Here is a 27,202-nt window from a genome sequence, read left to right as displayed (position 1 = left end):
AATATTTTAATATATATTATGTAGTAATAAAAAAAAAACATTTGTACATTTGTTTACAGTAATCCAATATTACATGTCAAAGCAAACACTACCAGATTACTGTGGTATAAATACAGCTTTACAAAAAACAAGAGAGAGAGATCGACTTAGAATGTCACCTACCTGTTCTGTAATGATCTGTTCAGCTGTAGTTTGAAACATACACTGACAAAATGCTGTTTTTTTCCCCCCCAAAGACGTATTATGTGGCCTTTTTCGCCATCTTGTGGCGGAACGTCAACCATCTTTGCTCTGCCCAATATGACAGTCTGATGGCCACCAACATGCTGAATCTCAGAAATTGAAGATATTTAAATGAAAAAGGCACTATTCTTATAAATAAACTGCATAGTTGCAATTTAAACAACTACATTCTTGACTAAAAAAGCCTCAAATGTACATTATGTTGTCCAACAGCTGCAATATTTGTGTGCGGAGTAATATACAAGGGTGAGGAGGCTGTACGAGTGCTAATATTACTTTAATATCTCATGGCTATCAGCCAATCAGACTTGAGAACCAGACAGAACTGTTGTATTATATATATATATATATATATATATATATATATATATATATATATATATATATGAGCTATATCACACAAGTAGCAGTGCGATATGGCTGTATATCGGCACTGGTGGGAGGATTGCGTTGGCCGAGTGCCTTAGTGCCCCCACAAGTGCCGATAGACAGCCATATCGCACTGCTACTAGTGTGATATTGCGTTTATACAACAGTTTGACGGCATAATTGTGTATAGAAAAACAAAATCATACTTGGAGAATCTCAAAAACCCTTTTGTATATGGAACTACTTTCTTCCACGTTGGATTCAAATCATAAGCTGACAGTTAAACAGCTGAGCAAGCATCTTTTAAACTTTAGATCTGTAGTGTCTGCTTTTTGCTGGCTGTATGGGGGCGGAGTAATACACAAAGAGTAAAGAGGCTGTACAGGTGCTGATATTACTTAAATATGTCACGGCTATCAGCCAATCAGATTCGAGAACCAGACAGAACTGTTGTATATATATATATATATATATATATATATATATATATATATATATATATATATATATATATATTTATTTTATTTAATATAAATATTTATTTGTTTATCTTGAGGCTCGGTTTGTATTTAGCCCCTTTCACACAGTGATACCGGTAAATATCCGGAAAATTTCCGGAACGACTTTACCGGTATATTCAAAAAATCGCTGTTCACACAGGCGAGGACGTTACGGATTTTTCCGGAAAAGAGCATTCACACATCCATCGCAAAATGCCGGTAAATTCTGACATCATTAACCAGAAATGACCTCTAAACGGCTGCGCTTGTGTTTGTAAACATTTGACTACATCACAAACTCTTCGGATGGATCAGTATTGAGTTCAACTCCAATGAAAACATAGAGAAACACTTTCGCATGTGGAACGCACACGCAAAGCTTGAAGGTAAACAAACAACGGATTATCATAAACATTTTATCGATAATTATTTACACAGTTAGCATTAAGAAGGAACATAGAAACGTTTTCTGACTAACATCTAGCAGCTAAATGTGTCTGGAAAAATATTCAAAGGCTTTTATTCTCATAAACCGCACGCACATGAAAGTGTGACTGTTGTGATTGGCCAAAGTAGACGTCTCACGTCAGCACGTTCTAGACGTGTACGGGCTCTTTCCGGCAATCTTCCTTCTGCATTCACAGAGCGCAGCATTCCGCCAAATTACCGGTAATGTTACAACTACTCTTTCCGCAAAATAGCCAGAACGAATTTACCGGTATTTTCAAAAAGGGCCTGTTCACACATACAACCTTTCTGGAATATTGCCGGTAATTTTCTGGAAAGGTCTGTATGTGTGAAAGGGGCTTTTGTTTACAGCGCTATGGTATACTGTAGGTGCCGAATGCATATTACACAATTTTATCCCGATCTTCATCTGGATGCAGACATGTCTTGAAATTATACGTTTATGGACACAAAACGTTTAGAATCCGTCAAAGAGTAAAACAATCTGTTTGGATGTTGCCTCATATAACACGTGTCTACTTGTTAATAGTCGCACAATCTGACATGATATCGCATCCTATTTGCTGTTTGTTTACAATTCTCAACTGGCAATCTTTGATTTATTATTAGCTCTCGTAATTGTCTCTGAAAGGTCTCTATAATATAAACCCCAGAGATCAATGTCGGTAACAAAACGACTCTTGTACCCTTCAGGCCAATCTCTGCTTTGTCGATATTGACAACCACTTCATCGAGCTACCCGAAGACCTGCCTCAGTTCCCCAACAAGCTGGAGTTTATCCAGGAGATCTCTGAGGTTCTGCTGGCGTTTGGCTTGTCTCCAGAAGCGAACCCACAATGCAGCGAGGGCCAGAGCAAGATCAGGGGCTTCCGGTGTGGCGACATGGCCTCCGACAAGCGCAACGGGAACCTGGCCGGCTCGCCGCTCAATTCGTTCCTGCTGAGAGAAAACCAAACCATCGCTCGCCTGCAAGCGCTGGTCAAGAGGACTGGAGTCAGTCTGGAGAAGGTGAGAATGAGGCACATTGTACAACTTCCACACTCAAAGGAGCGCTTCACTTTTTTGGGGAAATAGGCTCGTTTTTAAAGTCCCTTACACCAGGGTGTAATAAGTTTGAATATTGCGTGAGGAAGAATACCTAATCGATAACTCAGGAAAATGAATCTTAATTATTGGTATAAACAAAAACTAAAACAGTCCCACTTTTAGAAAGTTTACAACAACTTTCGAATGCATATAACTTAATTAAACAAGACTTTTTACTTTACCTTTAAGTTAGAAACTACTTCAATAAAAACATAAGAGATTCAGAAGACATAAAAACAACAGTAGTGCAGGTATTTATAGTGTCACGTGCAAAGAAGAGGTGAACTCAAATGCAGAAAAACTAGTCTTTATTTGAGGAGCGAGTCTTAGGAAAAGCAACCAAACCAAGGTAACCTAGTTGGGTGAACTCTGAGGAAGCATCAAAGAAAAACTCCAAAACAACGGGACGCTCGCTCACTGGCAGTCCTGGACACAAATACAGGGTGAGTAACAGAATGCTTCACACAGACACACAAGGGACAACATACTGACAAACATGAAGGGAAATGACGTGCTATAAATAGTGAAAAAAGGGAATGAGAAAGCATTTAATAACTGTACTGTAAGTTAAAATGTCACCAATGCTCCGATTGAAAACTAAAGTGGCATTGAGGTCCTAACATGTATGGAAAGAGTCTTAAAGGAGGTCTTAAAAGGAACTGAATTTCACTTTCTGATTTCAGTATATACACCCTGTAATTGCTTCAAAAGAGTTTCTTGTCTCTCGATTTGTCTCTCCTGCCCTTTTAAGTTCACTTTAAGTTCGTCTTGTTGCTGTGAAGTCATTCATTTCTTTTTTGAAGAGCACAATGAGCAAGCATAGAAGCGGCCATCTAAAAGTATTAGTCAATTACCTCTGATAATAATCAAGACTGACAAGTGTGACTGTGAGGAACGCCATTGGCCGAGTTGATTCCACTGAGCGACATGAGCACCCAAATGAACAAATGCAATAGTTATGAGTATATAATCTTCCTAATGTTTTATGATTGGAGTCAGATACAACGAAAGATAAATATACTAATATTCTAAACTACCTTATATTCACATTGGAGTCAGATATGAGTTAAATTTGAATTAAATCATCATTGTGCACTGGAAAGACTGAACAGGCAGTAAACCTTCATCCACCAGTGGACACCTTCATTGGGCCAACCAGGTAGACATTAAGGCTGATTTATACTTCTGCGTCAAATGCCGGCATATGCTACGGTGCTGACGCATAGCCCTTCGCCATGGCGGTCAGCGTCGCTGACTTGCACCTCTCAAAAATTGTAACTACACGACGCAACGACGCACAGCGCCAGCTCTGTGATTGGTCGGCTTGGTAGGGCTGACGAGTCTTGGCAAGATCGAGAGCAGCGCGAATGGCACGAGCTGGACGCGAGCCCAATGGAGCAATTGTTTACAAGTGTGGAGTCCCGTGAAGGAGCTCCGGAAGGAAAGTTTTGTTTTGTGTTACCTCATAGTTAAAGTTGTTGCACGTCCGCCGGTTTCTGCCTCAAAATGAGCGAGTTTGAGCCACTTGTACATCCCGGAAGTGTTCAGGAAAAGCAAAACAGCAGAAAAGAAACTCGACACAGAGATACATTAACACCTCACTGCCCACTAGCGTTTCGGAAGTGTTAATTCAGACCAACAGAGACAGCGCGCAGAAGTATAAATGCACAGCCACGCGCGTTGCATGCGCCATGGGTCACGCCGGTCACTTGACGCAGAAGTATAAACCAGGCTTTACACTGTAGAAACTCTTTTACGGCCCTTGTACTGTGTTGAGACTTGGTGGTTGTAGACCCCTGCCCTAGAGTTGAACAAAATATATGCTGCTTTGTTTGCTGCAGTAACCAAGTCAACATCAATATTTCTGCAATTCTATAGGCCCTAGCCCCCTGCTGGATTAGCATTTGTTTTCTCTATTGACCTTATTCTAAAATGCGGAAGTGCACCTGTTTTCGCGATTGTCTTAGAACTTCCGATTCAGTCGCCTATGGGAGAAATGACTAGGAATAATAAACGGCAGAAAACGGTCAAACTACTTGCTCTACAAACAAATGTTTGCATGACTACACAGACCAAGTAGCATAATATAGTAAGAAAATATTAAATTGCAACATCAAGCAGCGTAACGAGCAGTTGTTAACGTCAAAAAATGAATGGAAGTGAATGTGACCGGAAGTCGCGAGACAAAAAGATTCAAATGGCAGCGCCCACTCGCCAGCTGAGAATAAGGTGAATATAAATAATGTTTTAGTTTAGGATTAGGATCTTACAATCAGTATTTAATAAATATACTGTAAGTTAAAATGTCCCCAATGTTCCGATTGAAAACTGAAGTGGCATTACAAATATATGAAAAGAGTCTTAAAGGAGGTCTTAAAGAGCCATGAAACCCCCTTGTTTCAACAGGGTTTTTTCACACCTCTACATTGGAAAAAGTCAAGTGGGCTTGTCTAGCTCTGTTTAGAGGGGAGTGTCGGAGGAGGGAAAGAGGGAAGGTCTGTAAAAATTTGCAGAAAAATGGAAGTGTCGGTCTGGGCACACGCTGATTTTTATAGAGGCAACACAAACACACACATACGCAGGGGAGAAAGACGGTGACTTTGTTTACATGGACATCAATAGTCAAACTATTTGCCAAATTATTAAATGGTGGACTTTAACTGCAGTTTGGCTCTTTCGTTCAGGAATTTCATTCATGCCCCTGGTGACAAATGAAATATTTAATTCGAGGAGCTGCTAGAAGCGTGCATTTTCCATGCAATGTTTGATACTGCATGGCGAATGAGAGAAAAAAAACCCTCAGCATTTCTCTATAACTTAGATGCACTCGTTAGGTAGCTTCAGAAAGCCGTGTGTGTTATTCCTGTCACAAAAATGCGGCTAAAATCCTACAGGACGGTAAGTTTGATTGTGGTGCTTACATGTTTACACTCGGAGAGCAGCATTTACAGCAGATTTTTCAGTCCATAATATTGTAGTGATGTTAACGTACGATAAACTTTATTAACTTAGAAATCATTTGACTAAGGTCCGTCTTTAAACACTGAAAGAGTACTGCTGACGATACAAACTAACTTTGCCTCTGAATAAACAAACAAAGACCTCAGATCGCTCACTTACCAAATCTGTAGAGACAGGACAATCAACACCAACTGGTGCCGTGTCTTTATTAAAAGGAGACAAGCGGCAAATGCGGATTTCACTATTTCCAGATGAGAAAAGCTCTCGGGTAAACATTGTTTCTTAGACACGTATTTCTGTCACGCGTCGCATGCACTGTAATCCACACGTGAGTCCAGTTGCGCTCTCATAGAGGGAAAATGAAAACAAAACCTTCACTGCAGCAAATTATAAAAGCAACACTGACGACCCGTAACTCCAAACAATTCATGTTCTCCCACTTGTTTTGGCAACACAACGTGGCGTCTCTCTGCCGTTTGAAAACTGTAACAGGTAAAAAGAGTCCTGGAAGCTATCATGCATATTAATGAAGTTGCACCCCATACACAATAGAGCGTGCTGATTGGTTTGAACCAAGTCTTTCTCATGAATGAACGCAGCAAACTCAGAGACGTCTTAAGGTACTCCCAGGTACAGGCGTCCAGTATGCTCGCTGGAATATACGCTAAGATCTCATGGCCGTGACGCAACTTCAAAAAATAGTTTCAAAAGTACGAATTAGCTTGAAATAATGCAAAAACAACCAATTTTCACTTTTTAGTGAAATATATGTGTGCTAGGATTGTTTTTAGCATTGTGGGACACATATACGACTGTCAACAGCTCAAAAAAATGTGTTTTGGTGTTTCATGTCCCTTTAAAAGGAACTGAATTTCACTCTCTGATTTCAGTATATACACTGTAATCGCCTCCAAAGAGTTTTTTGTCTCTCGATTTGTCTCTCCTGCCTTTTTAAGTTCACTTTAAGTTCGTCTGGTTGCTGCGAATTCATTAATTTCCTTTTTGAACAGAACAATAACTTCAGCAGTGATGACAGCTGCTTTGTGGAAGAGAGGTCTTTTCAGTGTGGGCAATGAAATTCTAATTATTGTGTGGGCAATGAAAAAGCTGAACAATTGGCTGTTAAGACCGAGCGCTGTGCTCTGATTCTCTGAAAGGTTTCTCTTCATGACAGTAAGCAGCTTAAGGACACGCACGCTTTCTAAAGACCAGGGATTGACCCCTTCTCCTTAATATAGCTCCTAGATAGTTTGTCGCATCCTTAATGCTGGTTTATGTTCTTGATATTCAGCGATTCCCATATTTAAAGTGAGCTGTCAGACGCTTGTTTGCTTTTTTTTGTTGCGCTCTGTGTATTGCCACTTGCTCTGTACGGTTATATTCTCCCGGGAATGAGCCTCATTTGTCTCATAAATCAAAGCAGATTTGTAGACTTCCGTTCCCAGCACTCCCTCTGCTCTCTGTTCAGGGAGTCACCATGGAAAGTAGATAAATCAGATCGGCTCTGAAAAGCTCTGGTCTGATATTTGCTGACAGATTTTTCCCACTCTCTTCTTTGTTAACCCCTTCTTTTACATTTGACACGTTTTAAAATGTTGTAGGGACTGGCGTTTTCTTCATTTGTTGATTTTTTTTTGCTTGTATCATATTAGGAATATGGCAAGACCTATATTTTAAAAGCATAATTTTAAACTTTATGTATGATTTTTTGCATAAAACATCTGCATTTAAACCGTATACACTTAATTTCTATAGATTGTTATATACATACACAGAGGTTGGACAATGAAACAAAAACGCCTGGTTTTAGTTCACAATATTCCATTAGTATAGGGTGGTTTGCGACCAATACAGCATCAATTGATCTTGAGAACAACAGATACAGTCCTGCACAGTGGCCAGAGGGATTTGGGGATTTTGATAGTAGCCGTGTCACTACGTGATGCTGGTGGAGGAAAACGTTTCCTGACTTGCTCTTCCAAAACACCCCAAAGTAACTCAATAATATTTAGATCGGGTGACTTTGCTGGCCATGGGACATTTTTATATTAAGAATATGACAGAAGCGATATTTTAATAGTATATTTTCTACATTTTAGGATGTTACATAAAAAAAATGTTGTAAATCTGCATTTAAACCAACTTTGTTTAATTGCCATGGATTAATTGCCACAGGGGTTGGATAAGAATGTTAAGAATATGACACGAGCTATATTTTAATAGTATATTTTCTACATTAGGATGTTAGATAAAAAAAATGCTGTAAAATCTACAAATCTGCATTTAAACTAACTTTGTTTAATTGTTAATAGATTAATTGCCCCAGGGGTTGGATAATGCAATTAAAATCCTTGTTTATTGACCTTATTCTAAAATGCGGAAGTGCGCCTGTTTTCGCGATTGTCATAGAACTTCCGATTCCGAGTCGCCTTTGGGAGAAATGACTAGGAATAATAAACGGCTGAAAACGGTCAAACTACTTGCTCTACAAACAAATGTTTGCATTACTATACAGCAGAATAATATAATAAAAAAATATCAAATTGCAACATCAAGCAGCGTAATGAGCAGTTTTTAACGTCAAAAAATGAATGGAAGTGAATGAGACCGGAAGTCTCAAGCCAAAAAGATTCAAATGGCAGCGCCCGCTCGTCGGCGGAAAATAAGGTGAATAGACCACAGTAATTCATTAGTATGGTGTAGGGCTTCTATTTGCGGCCAGTACTGCATCAATTGGTCTTGAGAACAACAGATACAATACTGCAAAGTGGCCAGATGGAATTTGAGCCATTCTTGCTGAATAGTGGCCAGGTCACTACACTGTCAGAAATAAAGGTACGCGAGCTGTGACTGGGGTGGTACCTTTTCAAAAGGTACACATTTGTACTTAGAGGGGTCCTTCATGGTACCTCAAAAGCTTATATTAGTAGCTATAAATTTCAAGAGGAACACTTTTGTACTTTTTAGGTACTAATATGTATCCTTGAGGTATTAATATGGACCTTTTAGATACAAGTTTGTACCTTTCGAAAAGGTACCACCCCAGTGACAGATCATGTACCTTTATTTCTGAGAGTGTATGTGATGCTGGTGGTAGAAAACGTTTTCTTACTCGCTCCTCAAAACACCCCAAGTGATGTAGTGGTTTTCGGTTTTTCTCTTAATGAATCAAACTCAGTCTGGAGGTTATGAATATCAGAAGAGTATACTTTATTGTCGACAACAAAGGAGAATTTTCAGGAGACCCCCAGTAGCATCTCTCTCTGAAAAATTCTGTCTCACTGATGTTCTGGCCTGCTTAAATACTCTTTTACAACAGTTTTTCCTTTATTCTACATATGTCACACAAGATCCCTCCTAGTTTAACCCCTGACCCCAATTTCCACCTAATAACCTCTATTCCCATCCATTTCCTGAGACACCTCAGGCTTTCTACCACTCTCTTCTCATCCATTTCTTGTGACCCTAAGTTGTTTCCTCAGGCCATTTCCCCTTTCTAACCCTACATAGCACTTTAATTGTTTTAATGGTATGCAAGTCTACAAGCAGATTATACACATACAATATGAATATACAGATCAACCTCACATCCCAAAGAGCACAAAATCCAACTCAGTGACTCAATAATATTCAATTCAGGTGACTGTGCAGGCCATGAGAGATTTTTATTTGAAGAATATGACTAAAAAATGCTGTAAAATCTTAAAATCTGCACTTAAACTGTATACACTTAATTACTATAGATTGTTATACGCACACGCACGCATGCACGCTCGCACGCACGCACATACACACACACACACACACACACACACACACACACAGGGGTTGGAAAATGAAACGAAAACTCTGATTTTAGTTCACAATTATTCATTAGTATGGTGTAGGGCCTCCTCTTGCGACCAATACAGCGTCAGTTGGCCATGAGAACAACAGATATAATCCTGCACAGTGGCCAGAGGGATTTTGAGCCATTCTTTTGCAAAATAGTGCCCAGGTCACTGCGTGATGCTGGTCGAGGAAAACTTTTCCCGACTCGCTCCTCAAAATACCCCTAGTGACTCACTAATATTTAGACTGGTGACTGTGGGAGATGGCCTTCACTTTCTTGTTCATCAAACTACTTTAAACCACGGCCTTCAGGATACAATATTTGAACCATTGCCCTAGTAGCAAAGAATTCTGGCCCAGATTCGGCATAAAGCTGGGACATCAGGCATTCATCCGGCACTGGCATACAGCATGTGGGCCAACCATGGCCTGGGTTTGGCAGAGGTCGCACCGTCTATTATGCGGCACACAAGATTTGGGCCAGATGTAAAACGTAGTATTTGGCCCAGATTTTAAAAAAATTTATTGTGGGCCACGTGAGTTTGGCCAGTCTTGACCCACATTTAAAATACATAAAAATAATTTTTGATTAAATAAATCAATTCTACCAATCAGGTCACTGAGAAAAAACAAGGCCCATAGTGTGCCTAAAGCGCAACGCTTCATAGGTTTATTAATTTCATTGCAATCGTGGCACACCAACCTTACTGGCCCAGTTCAGGCCCAGTTATGAGTTATTAACTTGGCTGAGACTTGGCCCAGATATGGTCTGTGTTTGGCCCTTGTCTGGAAGCCAGATTTGGTCCAGTCATGTACCGTAATTCACTGCGGCATGTGGGCCAAGCAAAACCTGATTGTGTGGGCCAGAGCTGGGCCAGAGAAATTTTGCTATATGGGTGGGTGCACATGGTCCTCCAGAATGGTTCAGTAGTCCAAGGCAGTGAATGCCATGCCATGATATTGCAGCCCAAACCATCACTGATCCACCGCCATGATTCACTCTGGGCATGCAACAGTCTGGGTGGTAAGCTTCTTTGGGGCTTCTCCATACCTTAACTCACCAAGATGTGGGAAAGACAGTGAAGGTGGACTTATCAGAGAACAATACATGCTTCACATTGTCCACAACCCACGATTTTTGCTGCTGGCACCATTGAAACCTACGTTTGCATTGACACACGTGACCAAAAGTTTAGCTTTAACAGCATGGCTATATTTACTGACCCTGTGGAGCTTCTGACGAACAGTTTTGGTGGAAACAGGAGTTGAGCTGCACATTTAAATCTGCAGTGAGTTGTTTTTTTTCTGTGGTTTAATGTTTTTTGGAGACAATCCAGGTTAGCACCCGGACATCCCTTTCAGACAGCTTCCTCTTGTGTCCACAGTTACTCCTGTTGGATGTGGTACAATCCGACACTTGTTTGAACATGCATCATACTACTTCTGTGCCCGTTTGTAAGTGTGTGTTTTCTTTCGATGTGTTGAACAGTTGGACGTGAAGGACGACGCAAGCACTAATAAGGATACGAAAGTGCAGTGTGAAGAAGAAGAGATGAAAATGCACCAGCTGAACATTCGGGTGCGAGAGGTCTTCGCCAACCGTTTCTCGCAGATGTTCTCGGATTATGAGGTGTTTGTTATTCAGCCCAGCCAAGACAAAGAGTCCTGGTTCAGCAACCGAGACCAGATGCAGAACTTTGACAAGGTGAGGATTCACTTTCCATTGATCAACTTCCATGCTGGACAAGTAAGATTAGAGATGGTTAGACGATTTTTGTTTAATAGAGACTGAAATAACAATACCGTCTGATTGAAAGGAGAAAAGACTGAAGCTGTTTCATAATTGTACATGACAGATCTGAATGTTTTTTTTTTCTGTGATGACTCTGTCAAAGATTTAAAAGACAAAGACATTTGCATTCAGGAATAAGATTGCGTGGGTTTGGATTGAAATCTTTCTTCCATGGTTAATTGTGCAGCTCTAATGCCTCAATTATACTGAGTGGTACGGTTTAGTTTGGTACAGTACGGGTCACCTTTATGAGGCTTGTGTCTCCACTGACTAGACTAGACGTGGTGTTCAACAGAAAGTTGCAGTAGACATCATTCTCGTACTAGTACTGTGATTATTAAAAAAAAAATAAAAAATTTTAAAATAAATAAAAAATCATATATGAAATCATACAGAGCCTTTCAGTCTTCAGTCATCCTGTCATTCCACGTTCACTATAGACCAAAAAGGCGTTGATAATAATTAAACATGGCAGTTTGTTTATGTTTTAGGTTGCTAAATCATTTGCTCCTTTTTTTTCGTATTTCTCCATTGTTTTTTCACGCTTCACTCTTGTGTTTGTCCGTTTCTGAAAGGATCGGAAGTACTTCAATAATCACAAACACGTTAATCTCCTCAGCTCAAGAAGTTTGTAATTTAAAATATAGGCACGGACGCGAGCTCTCTGGTGAAAGTGAAACCACTTTTGCTTTTAGATGACCTCGTAAATAACAACAGGACACAGGGCAGATTCTGCTCTTGTTCTTGGCTTTGTGGCTTTTCATCAAGATGACGACAAGGTTTGTCGTCGACCAGGGCACACCATTATATGTATAAATAATTATTACGGTGTAATGTCTCAGCTGTGAAAAATGCCACTTTCATTGTTTTTATTCACTAAAACATGCACTAGTGATGCTTCTCTTTTGGTACTTTTTTGTTGTGCTAGGTACCCTTTGGAAAGACAAACTAACTTAACTCAACTTAACCTAACTTAACATACATTACATACATTAACTTAACTCTACTTAACTGACTTAACTCAACTTAACTTAACCTAGCATAACATAACAAAACATAACAATAACTTAACTTACCATTACTTAACTAAACTAAACTAAACTAAACTAAACTAATCTAAACTAAACTTACCATTACATAACTTAACTTAACTTAACTTAACTAAACTAAACTAAACTAAACTTAACTTAACTTAACTTAACTTAACTAAACTCACCATTACTTAACATAACTTAACTAACTTAACTTAGCTAAACTAAACTTAACTTAACTTACCATTGCATAACATAACATGACTTAACTAACTTAACATAACTTAACTCATCTTAACTTACAATTACATAACTTAACTCAACATAACTCTACATAACTTAACTAACTTAACTTAACTTAACTTAGCTAAACTTAACTTACCATAACTTAACTTAACTTAACTTAACTTAACTTAACTTAACTTAACTTAACTTAACTTAACTTAACTTAACTTAACTTAACCTAGTTTACCATTACATAACTCAACTGAACATAACTCTACATAACTTAACTAACTTAACTTAATTTAACTTTACTTAACATATCATAACATAACTTAACTTAACATATTATATATCATAACATAACATAACATAACAGGACATAACTTTACTTAACTTAACTTAACATACAGTATCACATATCATATCATATCATATCATAACATAACATAACATAACATATAACTTAACTTAGCTAAACTGAACTAAACTTAACATACCAATACATAACATAACTTAAGTAACTTAACTTAACATAACATATAACATCTAAACTAAATTTAACTTAACCAAACTTAACATTACATAACTTAACTAACTTAACATAACTTACCATTACATAATTTAACTAAAATACACACATAACTTAACTTAAGGTTTAATGCATGTAAATGATTGGACATTTGTATGGTTAAGAAATATTTAAACAATAAATAGAAAATTTAAAAAAGTGGAACAAAACAAAAGATTTTTTTACAAGGGTTATGGACACTTTTATTAAAGTTATTATTAACATTTTGCTATTCATATTATATTTTGTAATAAAACTGTTAATATGAAGTTAATATTAATAACTTTATTAACAATAATAAATTATTAATATGAATAATCTTTATTTACATTACATATAACAAATTGAATCTTTTATCTAAGTTATAACAATTTGAATCACAAAAATACAGAAAACTGCTCATTTACAAATATTTTTACAGTGTATTTAGGATGCTCCCATATAGTGTAACTAATAAAGTTTGGATGTTGAAGAACTGATGGTCTTTTTAGCTCACAGTAGCTTCATGGTGTTTTTCTTTTGTAATTTCCGCCCACTGCAGGCCTCCTTCCTGTCAGATCAGCCCGAACCGTACCTGCCGTTCCTCTCCCGCTTTCTGGAGACGCAGATGTTTGCCTCTTTTATCGACAGTAAGATTCTGTGCCACGATGACGAGGACAAAGAGCACACACTGCGAGTCTTTGATTCCCGTGTTGACAAGATCCGCATGATAAACGTCAGGACACCCACCCTGCGGACATCCATGTACCAGAAATGCACCAATATCGATGAAGCAGGTGAGAACATTGTGTGACGTTGGGGATGTTTTCATTCACTCTAGAGTGATTTTGAGATTTAATTTGGAAAAAAAAATCTTTGTGTTTCAGCAAACGGAATGATTTTTGGTGACAAATTTTATTCTGACACATATTTTGTGCAAATGCTTTGAAAATGTTCAACAATACACTCTGGGAAAATAAACAACCTTTTTGTTATGTTTGGGACTGTTTTTGCCCCTTTGACTTCCATTATAATGACATTTTTTGATTGCAAAGCCACCCTATAATCCTGCATTCCTGATTGTTGCTAGTTTTCCTTGTTGGGAAGAGGTAAAATTAGTCCTTTTTACTGTTGATTATCAGTTGCAGTGCAAAAAAAGCTTAGTTTCTGGCTTAGAATTATTTGGTTATCTGGAGTATAGTGTTTGTATATGTGTGGCTGAGTGTGAGAGAGACCTTTGTGCTCTTACCTTGATATGTTTGAGAAAATAAAAATAAGCAGCTCAGCTCTTAGAACATAGTAAACATAGTACGTTTATTTATGCGCACATTATAATTATAATCTGCTGTTTTAATCCATAGAACTCCATACAAAAGTCTAAAAAACTTTTTTGCAAAGGCCTATCTAAAGGGTTAATAGTGAACAAAATGTAAGATGTTACCTCTTCCCAACAGAGAAAACCAGCAGCAATTATTAATGCATGATTATTTGGTGTCATGGCTGTCTACAGAACTGTCTTTAGAATTTCATTCAAATAAATATATTATTTATGCAAAAGACTTCTTAAATGATATTAGTATAGTTGTCTTTTATGTTGTTTACCAGTTACATTTAGGATCAATTTCTGTTATTTATTTAGAATTATAATTGCACAACAACAATAATACTTTTATTTATAATCATGTCTAGCAACGCCCCTGGTACTGTCTAAAAGTGCTAAGCACTATACCAGCTTTTTGGTTTAAGACATTGGCACTGTATTGTATATAATCAATTAGTCACTTTCAAACAGAAAATATAGAAAATATGTACAAAAAAAAAAACCAGCATAACATTCCTCTTCAAGCTACAGTCTGTGTTTAATGTGACTTTCTTTGGCACCGAGCACAAATATTTTGTTCTTATTGTCCTGACATTGTCTGAAATGATGTGCTGTGTGATATAACACGCTTCTTTTAGCACTTTAAAGAGTTTTTCTTTAGGTTATGAGTGTCTTATCTTTCATTTTCTGTACAGGTAATCACATACAGCCTCTATAATATTCAGATCTGGACCCTGTGAAGGCCATTTCATGACTGTCTGTGTTTCATCAGATGTTTTCTTTCTCCAAATAGCGGATCGTTAGCATGCTCAAAATGGAAACTATTACCACTGAAGTCCTTTCCAAAAGGAATGGCATAAAGGATTAAAACCTGTCTATTAGGGATGTAACGGTATCAGAATTTCACGGTACGGTAATACCTCGGTATGAATGTCACGGTACGGTATTTATTGAATCATTTACAGGAAAAAAGCTTTGAAACAGGAACTTCAATTTTAATAACAAAAAATTATTAAACCATGTAAAAAAATAAAGTTTCAATTTAGTATTGTTGAAAACTCATCACATTTAACATTTAATCACTCACTTAGATAGAGATGGGTTTAAAGAAAAATTATCATATAATTATAATCTGGTAAAAGCTGGTATCTCTGGGTTATTTACAATGTCCCCTGCAACAGAAAAAACCCCTCTCATTTGGGACTGAGGTTTCTGGGACAAGAGAGATATGACTTGGCCCATGTTGACAGCAGTGGGGTAACGTTGTGCATTGTCTTTCCCCCACTTGAGAAGACAAACCATGAGTGAGATAGAGGTCTCTTTGCGGTACAAGTCAATGTCTGCATCAATCTGAACAGTGTGCTGTGTTTCTGCAGTCCCCATGACTGTTATTAGTCGTATTCCCCAACTTGCAGGCACGTGCACACATAGGGCTCAACCTGTGCAGTGCACATGCCCTTTTTAGTCTTGGATAGAAAATGCCCTTCCAAAACGATCAAAAGTGCCCCCGCGACGCGACACAACCTCCGTCCAGTCCAGCCCTTCAGTAGGCGCCCGACAACACCTCTCTTGAGTATGCGCGCTCAACCCCGCCTCGGCGCTTTACAATACGCGCGCCACAACAGCTGATCAGAACGCGCGCGACAGCACCGCTATTCAGCACGCGCGCGGCGACAACACTGCTTTAGGTTCGATCATTTCCATCTTTTTTTCATCTCCGCTTCTAGCAGCACACTCCATTTCCGCATTACTGGATCTGTAGCGACAACAGACCGCAAAGGATTATGGCCACGCCGGGGCTGATGGGAAATGAAGTTTCAGCTACCTCCCGTTCGCTTCATTCGCCTGAGCAAATTTTCTCTGAAGACCTATAGTTTTACCGAGTCATGCGACTTCGGTAATATCGAAAAAATTTAATATTGCGGTATGACGGTATTTACAATACCGTTACATCCCTACTGTCTATACTTTTCAACATTCACAATTGTTTTCACACGCAAACGCAGGGAGAACATGCAAACTTCACACAGAAACGCCAACTGAGCCGAGGCTCGAACCAACGACCTTCTTGCTGTGAGGGGACAGCACTACCTACTGCACCACTGCTTCGCCCCTGTATCTCAAACAATTTAATCAAAATAATTCAAACTCAAGCTTGAACTAACTCCTATCCTAACGAACCATACATCAACTGAAAGATTTATTCACCATGTATAAATCTCAGTAAAAAAATAAAAATAAAATAAATAAAAATAAACGTTTATGACTGGTTTTGTGGTAAAGGGTCACACATATTCATTATATTATTAGTAAAACAACAGATTTAATGTTGGCCTAAACTTTTTTTCACAGTACTGCACGCCAAAACCTTTTTTTCTGTTGTAAAATTGGGAATTTCAGCCTCTAGTGGCCAGTCAATGAACTGCAGTTTCAGTCTGTGTTTGCTTAATGCAAAGATCCCCCTTGGTTTTAGCACAATAATTCAAGAATGTGTCACTCTATTCTGAATTCCTCCAGTGCATAATTTATGAAATATCTAAATCACGGTCATTAAATCCAGATATCTTTCATTTGCTTCACTGATGAAATCTGACAGTTCGAACATAAAGTGGAAATGTTATATATTATTAATGCTGAACAACGATTAACATGCTTCTGGAGTAAAACCCAAATCTCACATTTATAAAAAAAGATGTTTCATTGCATTTAAATTTTTATTGACTCATTTTATGATTACAAGTCGCCCCTATATAGTTTTTTTACATTTCTCACATTATTGCAGTTCTTTTAGATTAGATATTGAAATATGACAATTACTTAATATATGTCAGGTCAAATCCATCTTGATAACTTTGATAAACGGTGCAGTATGTAATGTATTGCGATCATCAGCTAAATATAATCAAGACAGCTTGTTAGCATGACAATATTTAGACAGCAATCAGTACTTTATTGGTATCATTAATGAAGGCCTGCAGGACGACTTTAAAGTTTTCCCAGACTCACTGCAGCAGAAAACAATAAATAAACAAAATAATATCTGATGTCTAAATGTTTATGTTTTGTCATTAAGCTGTATTTTATATTAGTTCCTAATTTAGTTTAGTTTAATTTAATTATTATTTAAAGGGATAGTTCACCCCAAAATTCAAAATTTACTCATTGTTGGGGCTTTTACGTCCTTTATGCATTTCTTTTTTTTCTGTTGAACACAAAAGAAGATATTATAAAGAAAGCTGAAACCTGTTACCATTGACTAGCACATCATATTTATTTTATTTTATTTTATTTTATTGTTTAAGTTGAAATAATTTAAATTAATTTAATCAAATATTTAAAGAGATAGTTCATCCAAAAATCCTAATTTACTCACTATTGGTTTCTTTATGCCCTTCTTGAACACAAAAGAAAATATTTTAAGGAAAGCAGGAAAAGAAGATATTGTAAAAAAAACCTGAAACCTGTAACCATTGAATGACAAAGCGTATATATTTTATTTTATTTTATTTTATTTTATTTTATTTTATTTTATTTTATTTTATTTTATTTTATTTTATTTTATTTTGTTTTGTTTTATTCTATTTTGTTTTATTTTATTTTATTGTTTAATTTAAGTTACATTAATTTAAAATAATTTAAATTAATATTTAAGTAATAGTTCACCCAAAATTACAAATTTACTCAAAATTTTATTTTATTTTATTATTATTTATTTTTTATATATTTTATTGTTTAATTTAGTTTAATATTTAAAGGGTTAGTTAAGACCAAAAATACAAATTACGTACTACTGGTTCCTTTATACCCTTCTTGAACACAAAATAAAATATTTTGAGGAAAGCAGGAAAAACAAATACTACGGAAGTCATTTTATTTTATTTTATTTTATTTTATTTTTCAAAATTAATTAATTTACTTTTTATTTTACTTTATATTTATTTTATTTTATTTATTTATTTTATTGTTTAATTTAAGTCAAATTAATTTAATTTAGTATTTAAAAATGACAAATTTACTCACTATTTTATTTTATAATTTATTTATTTATTTATTTTTCTATTTTTTATTTATTTTATTGTTTATTTTAAGTTAAATAAATTTTTAACTATTTAAATATTACAAATTTACTCACTATTTTATTTTATTATTTATTTTTATTTATTTAAAATTTTATTGTTTAATTTAATTTAATATTTAAAGGGATAGGTAAGTCCAAAAATCCAAATTTACTCACTACTGGTTCCTTTATGGCCTTCTTGTACAGAAAAGAAAATATTTTGAGGAAAGCAGGAAAAACAAATATTGAAGTCATTTTTTATTTTATTTTTTATTTTATTAAATTATATTTTATTGTTTAATTAAAATAAATTAAATGTTAAATTACTCACGAGCATATGTTAAACCAAAAATACATTTTATTGTTATTATTTTTTTATTAATCAGACATTGTCCTCATCTCTTGGTGTAGCATCTCTGATGGCTGATAGGGTGGTTTGTGTTGTGTAAGAGATATTTTGAGCGTGGCGTGTGGGTTCACATCAGTGGCTTAAGTGTCTCTTTCATTTCTCCCACATCACGAACTCTCGCTCCTCCCACCTGTGGGTTTTGTGTTTCTGTGACGGAAGCATTATTTCTCTATTGACAGCGTACTGAGTTTGTGTGATTCATTAGCAAATGTGTGTGTGACGTGTTCTTTCAGAAAAAGCCATAGAGGTGAGACTATGTAAGATCGACCACACGGCTCTGCATCCCCATCTGCTGGACATGAAGATCGGTCAGGGCCGCTATGAGCCAGGCTTTTTCCCTCGCTTACAGTCTGATGTGCTCTCCACTGGACCCACCAGCAACAAGTGAGAACAATCTTCTGGCTGTTTATAATAGCATTACGATTGGCAATAAAAAATGTTTCCTGTTATAATTTTTGTAAAGAAAAATTAGTCTAGTTCATTTAGTTAAAAGCTCAAGCTAAAAAGTCACGACCAGTTTGTTTGCATTTATTTGTAAAAACAACAACAACAACAACAACAACAACAACAACATAATGTTGCTAAATATTTTCTATTTTATAACATTATTAAAAGAATTCTGGCATGACTCCAGTGTTCAGTTATATAATCCTTTAAAAAGTGTAAACATTTACAGAGTTACCAAAAATAATGTTAATTTAAAACAGTAATACAGTAGTACCAATAATAATTGAGCACCAAATCAGCAGATAACTAATTTCTAAAGGATCATGGGACAGCCTTAGTGTACAAAAGAAACTCAGGCCCAATCCCAATTCTATTTTTGTACCCCTACCCCTCCCATTCCCCTTCTCCTTGGCCCTTACAACCGAGGTTAAGGGGAAGGGCTTCAAAATATACCCCTAAGAATTGGGACTGCACTACAGCACCTGCACACGTCATCATATGTCATTGCAATCATATGAGATCAGACGATCACGACTGCTGTAGCTACAGTCATATTCATTACTCCAGTTGTGTTATTTTTTGGTATTTATCTACAGGAAATCACTTATGGCATATATTATGTCAGGGGTTCACAACCGGTTTGGCCATGGGACCCACATTTTTACATGGTCATCAAGCCGCAACCCACAATTTTAGGAAATATAATATAGTTTTAGGAATTATAGTTCATTTGTATTTATTTGTTAACATTCACAAGTACTGACTGATAAATTATAAGAAAATCACCAAGACTTACAAATAAAAAGATTCTATTGCTGTCATATAACGAAATATATGAAATTATAGAAATAATACAACGTAAAAACGACAAACACTGTAAACAGTGGTTAGGGTAAGAAAAAGTTCAGTTACTATGAACTAAACTGAGCTATTAATAAAACATTAACACTGATCCTGGTGAACAGAACAAAGCAGCAAATAAAAGCTCTTCTGCTATTGTGTGGGCTTTCTTAGCCTTTGCTACACGGTAAGCACAGTAAGATGCGTGGAGTGCCTGTACTTGTTTTGAACATGAAGATGTTAGGCACCTTTGTGATGCCCTCAGCTATTGGAGTCGTCTTTGAAAACAGTCCACAGGTTTGTCCTTGCAAATGGGATGTTTGGTTGCTAAATGTCGTTTTAATTTAGAAGGTTTCATGCTCTCTTGTGAGAGCACCTCACTACATACAGTATGACACACTGAGGTTTTAAGCCTTTTTTGTCGTCAATATAAGTAAATCCATACTTTACATATTCGGGGTTGTACTTGCGCTTCAACATATTTGTTGCTATAATTAAATTAAATTTCACATGTCAAAAGGTACGGTTGTCGCACGCGCATTTCAAAATTAAAGTCCGATATAAGCCAAATAAGTTAAAAATGAAAATGTTGTTGTTTTTTTTACCACACACTCCGCCACCCACTGAAAATGTTTCTGACCCACTTTTGGGTGACGACCCTACCACTTGAGAAACACTGTATTATGTTATCATAATGATCTAATGTGGCAGTAAGATTGTACTTGTACCGTGTATTTACACCGTGGCCATTTTCATCTATGTAAACACACTAAAACAACATTGACATCATAGCAGACACTGCAAAAGCTCATTCTCAGCCACTAGACTTTTCTGACAGGGTATTCGAGTGTCAGAATGTTGTGGGACTGCTGTAAAGGAGTTATTATTATGGATTATAGGTCGTGAAATTTAGTGCATTTTTTTGACCTTTTTTTTTAAAGCATGATGGTTTGTTTGTCGCAAAAATTCGTAGTAATGACAAAAATACTAATTTGTGGATCTCCTTACCTCCGAGTTCAGCAATACTGCTGTTGTGGCTGGTGTATTCTGGGACATTTTCTTACCCCTTGGTTTCGAGTGTAGTCCTGAAAAAGTCTTCGTTCGAAGGGCTATTCACCTCTTGGCCCTACGCCTTCAAGCTAAAGAGAATTGGGACACCTCTACCCCTTGACGTGAACGCGCAAAACGAGGGGTAGGGGTAAGGGGTAGGGCTAAGGGGTAGAATTGGGATTGGGCCTCAGTGTACAAAAAGGAGTGTGCATATCAAATGTCTTCAGCAGATTGAAGGCAAATATTATTTTAGATATATCACACCAGTCATAATATTAATATTCAGAATTTCTCTGACCAATACGGTTGTTACTTCATGATGGTGTTATGCTTCGGAAAATCAATCTTTGAAGCCTAATAAAAAGTCCTTAAACCTAATGAAAACTATCAAGGACATCAACATGATGTCAGATTGACATTGTATCTCAACATCGTGGGGACGTTGTATTTTGTGTGGAAACGAGAATCGGGTTGATGTCAGAACCCAATATTAGACTGAAGTCAGTGTCCAACGTCAGACAGATTTTGAATTTTGGTCATTTTCCTAAAAGTGCAACCTAAAAGCAACCGAATATCAATGTTGACGTTGCTTGACATTGTGTGAACGTTACCGCTATGACATCTATCAGGTGTTGGAGTTTAGTTGCCACACCTGATGAATAAATATCAATATTTGACGTCAACATGACGTTGGTTTAAGATGTTGCCTCGACGTTGGGTTTTGGTTACTTTCAACACAACCTAAAATCAACCAAACATCAACGTCATTCGACATCATTATTGGACATCAGAAAAACATTGTCCTTAGATGCTGGCTAGACGTTAAATTTTGATCACTTGACATGACAGCCTAAATCTAACCCAATATTAACATCTTGTGATATTGAAATGTTTATTTTAAACTAATGTTGTTGTAGGTGGGCGAAGCGCAGTGCACCGGCCCAATGGCGGAGGAAAGACCGACAGAAACAGCACGCCGAACATCTCTATCTGGACAATGACCAGAGAGAGGTACAGACACAATAATAAGTCAAATATTAATTGTTCCCAAATATGAATATACACACACAAATGAATTTGACTGGTGGAGCTGGGGGAGATGGAGGGTTTCAGACAAACTCTAATAACAGCAGAAATTAAATCAGACTATTTAAATATATAAGCAAGCAGTCTCAACTTATATATTGATCCATTTATGCTATACACCAGGGCTCAGCAAGCTAACCAATATTAATGTGTTAACGCATTAATTAATTAACTAATAATGACAATCATTTAATTGTGCCTTAACACAGTTTTTATTATGTTTACAATTATTTTAAAAGTCCATGACACACACACACACACACACACACACACACAAAGACAAATTCAGGGTTCATATTTGCGATCTTAGAATAAAGAAGTTAATATTCACAAGATATTTTAGTAAAAGGAATGCTACTATAAATAAACACCTTAGTTAGTATTATTGCACTTTTATTCACATTCCAGAACTTTAAATTGTTGTTAAAGTTAAAGTATAAGATCGAATTAAAGATCCTCAGCACTAGTAAATACATATACAAGAACATATACAGTAAATACACATATACAATAAATACATTTTAACATAAATTATAATATACCATTTCCATGAGAAGTTCTTCAGCACTACATTGTGGTGTACAACAGTGGTCCCCAACCTTTTTATCACTGCGGATCGATCAATGATTAACAATTTTATCGCGGACCGGATGGGGGGTTGGTTTATATGTTGCTAGGCGATCATCAACTGTTTTCTCAGAGAATGACTAGCTGACAAAACACAGCTCCAGCTCTGATCCAAGTTTTATCAATAAAGAAAATTAAATATAATCAAGAAAAAAAAAAATCTTTATACAATAAAGAAAAGCACTGCAGTGTTTGGATGTTTTGTCTGAGGCAATTAGTCTACCGAAATGTGTATATTCCATACAAAATATGAAGCTGATCGGTCAAAATTCTTGTCACGTGACTCATAGTGCGCTCGCGGCATTCATACAACTGGGTGCGTCTGGAAGTATGTCGTGCCGCGTGCGCACACAAGCTGCGCACCACAGTTGAAAATAACAAACTTGCACGAACTCTAGAAAAGACCCGAAATGCAAACGGCCCCTAAAAGGTCGCCGTCATTTCTGATCTCCAGCAGTTGATCTTCTTGCACAGACATGCTAGATTTACCTGATTTGTTGACAAATGGGTTGCAGATCTATTTTTTGGCAGTTCGCATGTCCTTCATTGGGTCTTGTCCCCTTAGCAAAGAAACATTCCACAGATGTCTGTTGGTTGCAACCCAGGCTCATTCTGAAAACTTAGTCCCGTGGACATTTCTTTAGACCACAAATTATTTAGCCGGAGGTATGTGTGGCTGCATTTAATTTGTATGATATGACGCCGTTCCTTTTCGCGCTTACCTCCAAGTGGAGGGCTGTCCGGCTGCAACCAGTTTGTCCAGTTGGCTCATCGTGTACGTCGGCGGACTTGAGACGCAGAGAGGAGCTGACCATGATGACGACCAGGTTCGAGTCTGGGCAAGAGCGGTTCCTGAAATCAGGACAGAAACAGAATCCAAAAAATAAAGTGAACAAGTGAACAACAGGGTGAGAATGTGGTAAAATCCGAAAACGTTGTAAAAATCAGATGAGGGCTTTTCTTTTTCTTGATGGCTTTTGTAGATTGTTGTTTGGGTATAGGGAAGAAGGAGTCAATCATTCAGTCAGTCAGACAGACGGTTGTTCGACTGCGGCCTCCAGTGGGTTTATGCGAGAACAGCACGGGCACGAACGGCACTCGCGAGAGACATATGAGATACGAAAAAGGGCACACAGTGGCCTCTCGCAGTTTCGCGAAAACAAAAACTGCAAACATACATACCTCCCGGGATGTATTTCGCGGTCTCCAGAAACGTCTACGGGACTAAGGGCGTACTCACACTAGGTACAGTTGCCTCGAACCGGGCCAAAGAACGCTTGTCCCCCTTCCTGTCTCCCCCGACCTCCCGCACTCACACCACAAATGGGCCTCGGCACGCTTACGTCATCGCTACTGCGCTGTTCAGTGAGAAGCGCTCTCTCACTCAGCAGCACAGTGGAGATTTCTCTAGTTATATCGTTTCAGTCGTTTATTATTTAGTGACATGCAGTCAAATATTTCGCCAAACAGTCCTTAGGGATGCGGTGACACGCAGTCAGATATTTCGCTGAACAGATCCGCCCCTTTTGGCGCTCAAAAACAATCATAAAGCCTTCGTGCTGCAGGAATGAGGAGGTCTGTTGAAGGTGTGCAGCTGTCGTGCTGTGAAGAGTTCTCGTCTTTAATAAAGTACGGCAGTTTGTGTTCACTGAACAGTAAGAATGATTAATAAATCCATATGAAACAGTCCCTTAAAAGTCACGTCTCGCTTTCAGTTTCGGGCTTTGGCGCGTTTTGCACGTACCGTACGTTCACACCGAAAGCGGCGAGAGCGTCCAAGGTCGCTCTGGCCGCCCTGGCGACAACTCTCTCTGCCTTCAGCTCCTGCGGCGAGAGCGTCAAAACTCGCTACATTGATCTCGTATTTAAAGGAGCCGTTGCAGCATATCAGTTACATTCCTACATAAAACATGTTTCCAGCGTGAAAATGTTGCGCACTTCTTATCAAATTCATACAACAATGGAAGATCAAGTTGCGTGTGGTGTGGCTTTGCTCTATTTATCCAATATGTGTCCATATGTCTGAAATAGCTGCAGTACTGTTTTGTACTGTCACATCGCGTGAGATTCCCGCTTTTTAAGATAAATTTATATAACATTAATGAACATCAGTAACTCGCCAGTAACTTATTTAATGTTCCTGTAGGAAAAAATTGTAAATAATTGGAAATCCGGCGACCGCAATAATCAAACCCTTGGGAACAACTGTGGTCGGAACCAAAGTTCACAGGTCTGTGTTCTCTGAACTGCTATCAAGCGATGGACGTCTTCATTCTGATTGCTTGCCGCCGAACCGCGTCATAGCTCATTACCATAAAGTTGACTTCATTTCAACTCTCCTCGACGCTCAGTCCGGCGAAGACGCGCCGCGCTGCTCCTCGCCGCCTTTCGCCGCCGGCTCTCATTGAAAATGAATGACTTCCGGCTACTTTGACGCTCTCGCCACTTTCGGTGTGAACGTACGGTTACACACAAGCGTACTGCGCCAAAGCCCAAGTGAACACTCAGGCACACCTCTTCCAACCGGGCCAGGGCCGGCCAAGTGAACCGTGCTTGAGCCGATTCAGCGCACTCACACTTCTCAAACGATCCGGGAAACAGGCCTTCGCACGGTACGGATGGCATAGTGTGAGTAGGCCCTAAGTTTTCAGAATGAGCCTGGGTTGTTTCTTACTCATTTTGCTGCTAGTGCTTTCAATTTGGGCGCTCAAGTGATCGAGATGTAAGCGAGAAAATACGGTCGTTTCTCAAAATAAAAGATAAAAAAAAAGAATAATAAATAAAAGATCACTCAGCCTCTAATAATAAATAAAACAGAAATAATTAATGATTTCTCATGCGGCCCGAGGACCACTGGTGTACAATATTTGTAATGCTACATACAGTACATTATTTCATTCCCTACATAATTACCCTATGTATACGCACACACACACACAAACACACACACACACACACACACACGCACACACACACAATATTATTATAATTATTTGTAGTAGTAGTATTTATTTACAATTTATAATAATAGAAATAGCAATAGAATGAGTGTTTGTGTCCAAGTTTCAGATTAAATCTTTAGTTTCTGCATGTTTTGCTAGTTATTTTTGTATTCTCTGTTTATTTTTCTTTCCGCATTCTGTTATTATATTGTCTATTGTCATTAGATTATAGTTTCTTTCATAGCATGATTAATGTGTGTCTTTTTTGTTGTTCTTTAACTTTCTCATCCTGGATCTCTTTTTCTTCACCTCTCTTTTTTTCCACACTTATCCGTCTCTTCTGTCTTTCCTGCACAAACACACACACACATACACATGCACAAACACACTCTCAGCATGTGGAGTGTCTGTTTTCTGAGCTTCAGCTTCTGCTGGCTCTGGACTACTACTGGTTTTCGCAGTCCTTCAGGCCCTGTCTGAAGTCCGTCAAGGTGGATGTGGTATGTGCTGGACGAGAGATCAGCCTGTGAATCTTAATCTGTGCCCACTTTCACTTTCCCGTCCGCTCTTCCCGTTTTAAACGCTTGAGCCTGTTTTTTCCCATCAGAATCTGTAGATTCCTGCTTTTGGCATTTTTGTCAGTTTCCCAATGAAATCTCTGTCCTTCTGTATTGCTTTCTGGTAAATACATATCAATCCATATGTGAGCATCCATACTTTATTTGCAGTTTACTGAAGTTATATGAGCAATTCCATGCAAATGCAAAGTTTTACCAAATTGTGAACCTCTCTTTAGGTTTTTGTGTTGACTTGTATTTTACAAAACTGCAAAAATAGTCAAAAATGTCTCTGTCAATTTTTTCAAACAATTATATTTGACTTACCAAAGTCACACAAGTGCCAATTACACATTATTGTCACATCCATAACAAAGCTTTCTCCTAAATGCAAAAAATGTTAAATAAAATAAAATCAATCATGTTTTTCCTATAGCTAGCTGACTCTTCTCCTTTAGATTAGCATTGTTTCTTTTGGGTTGTGCAGTTGAATTCATAGAATATGTTGTATGCTGTCAACTTGCATACTTTCTTGGTCACATCCATAAAACATGTTTAATTTCCTCATTTAACATATAAAAAATGTTTACAGATTAATGTTTTTCTGATCCCATAACTGTGTGGTTAGTAGATTTGGAAAACACAAACGGATGTTTCAATATAATGTTAACATTTACTTTCTCTGTGAATTTAGGTTTACTGCAAATGTCTCATCCATAAAACATTCCTCATTTTCTCATTTAACATATAAAAAAATGTTTACAGATTAATGTTTTTCTGATTCCATAACTGTGTGGTTAGTAGATTTGGAAA

At 37.5% G+C, this 27,202-nt stretch overlaps 1 protein-coding gene across 4 annotated transcripts in view; it reads left to right on the top strand.

Moving 5' to 3' along the window:
* The window catches only part of dennd5a (DENN/MADD domain containing 5A), a 118,894-nt gene that overhangs the window by 55,141 nt on the left and 36,551 nt on the right, over positions 1–27,202 (top strand). For 2 of the 4 annotated variants that reach the window (XM_087262146.1, XM_087262145.1), the window contains 6 exons: positions 2,274–2,588; positions 10,948–11,163; positions 13,616–13,850; positions 19,074–19,224; positions 22,095–22,188; positions 26,228–26,332. In XM_087262146.1, coding sequence (XP_087118272.1) covers positions 2,274–2,588; positions 10,948–11,163; positions 13,616–13,850; positions 19,074–19,224; positions 22,095–22,188; positions 26,228–26,332 — 1,116 coding nt within the window. The remainder of the gene's footprint in view (positions 1–2,273; positions 2,589–10,947; positions 11,164–13,615; positions 13,851–19,073; positions 19,225–22,094; positions 22,189–26,227; positions 26,333–27,202) is intronic. The other 2 variants (XM_087262148.1, XM_087262147.1) reach the window with 1 other exon arrangement.

The sequence above is a fragment of the Danio rerio genome, chromosome 7 (assembly GCF_052040795.2).
Source record: "Danio rerio strain M-AB ecotype USA chromosome 7, GRCz13ab, whole genome shotgun sequence".
NCBI lineage: Eukaryota > Metazoa > Chordata > Actinopteri > Cypriniformes > Danionidae > Danio > Danio rerio.
Note: the sequence above shows the minus strand (reverse complement) of the source record. Positions and strands in the feature narration are given on the sequence as shown.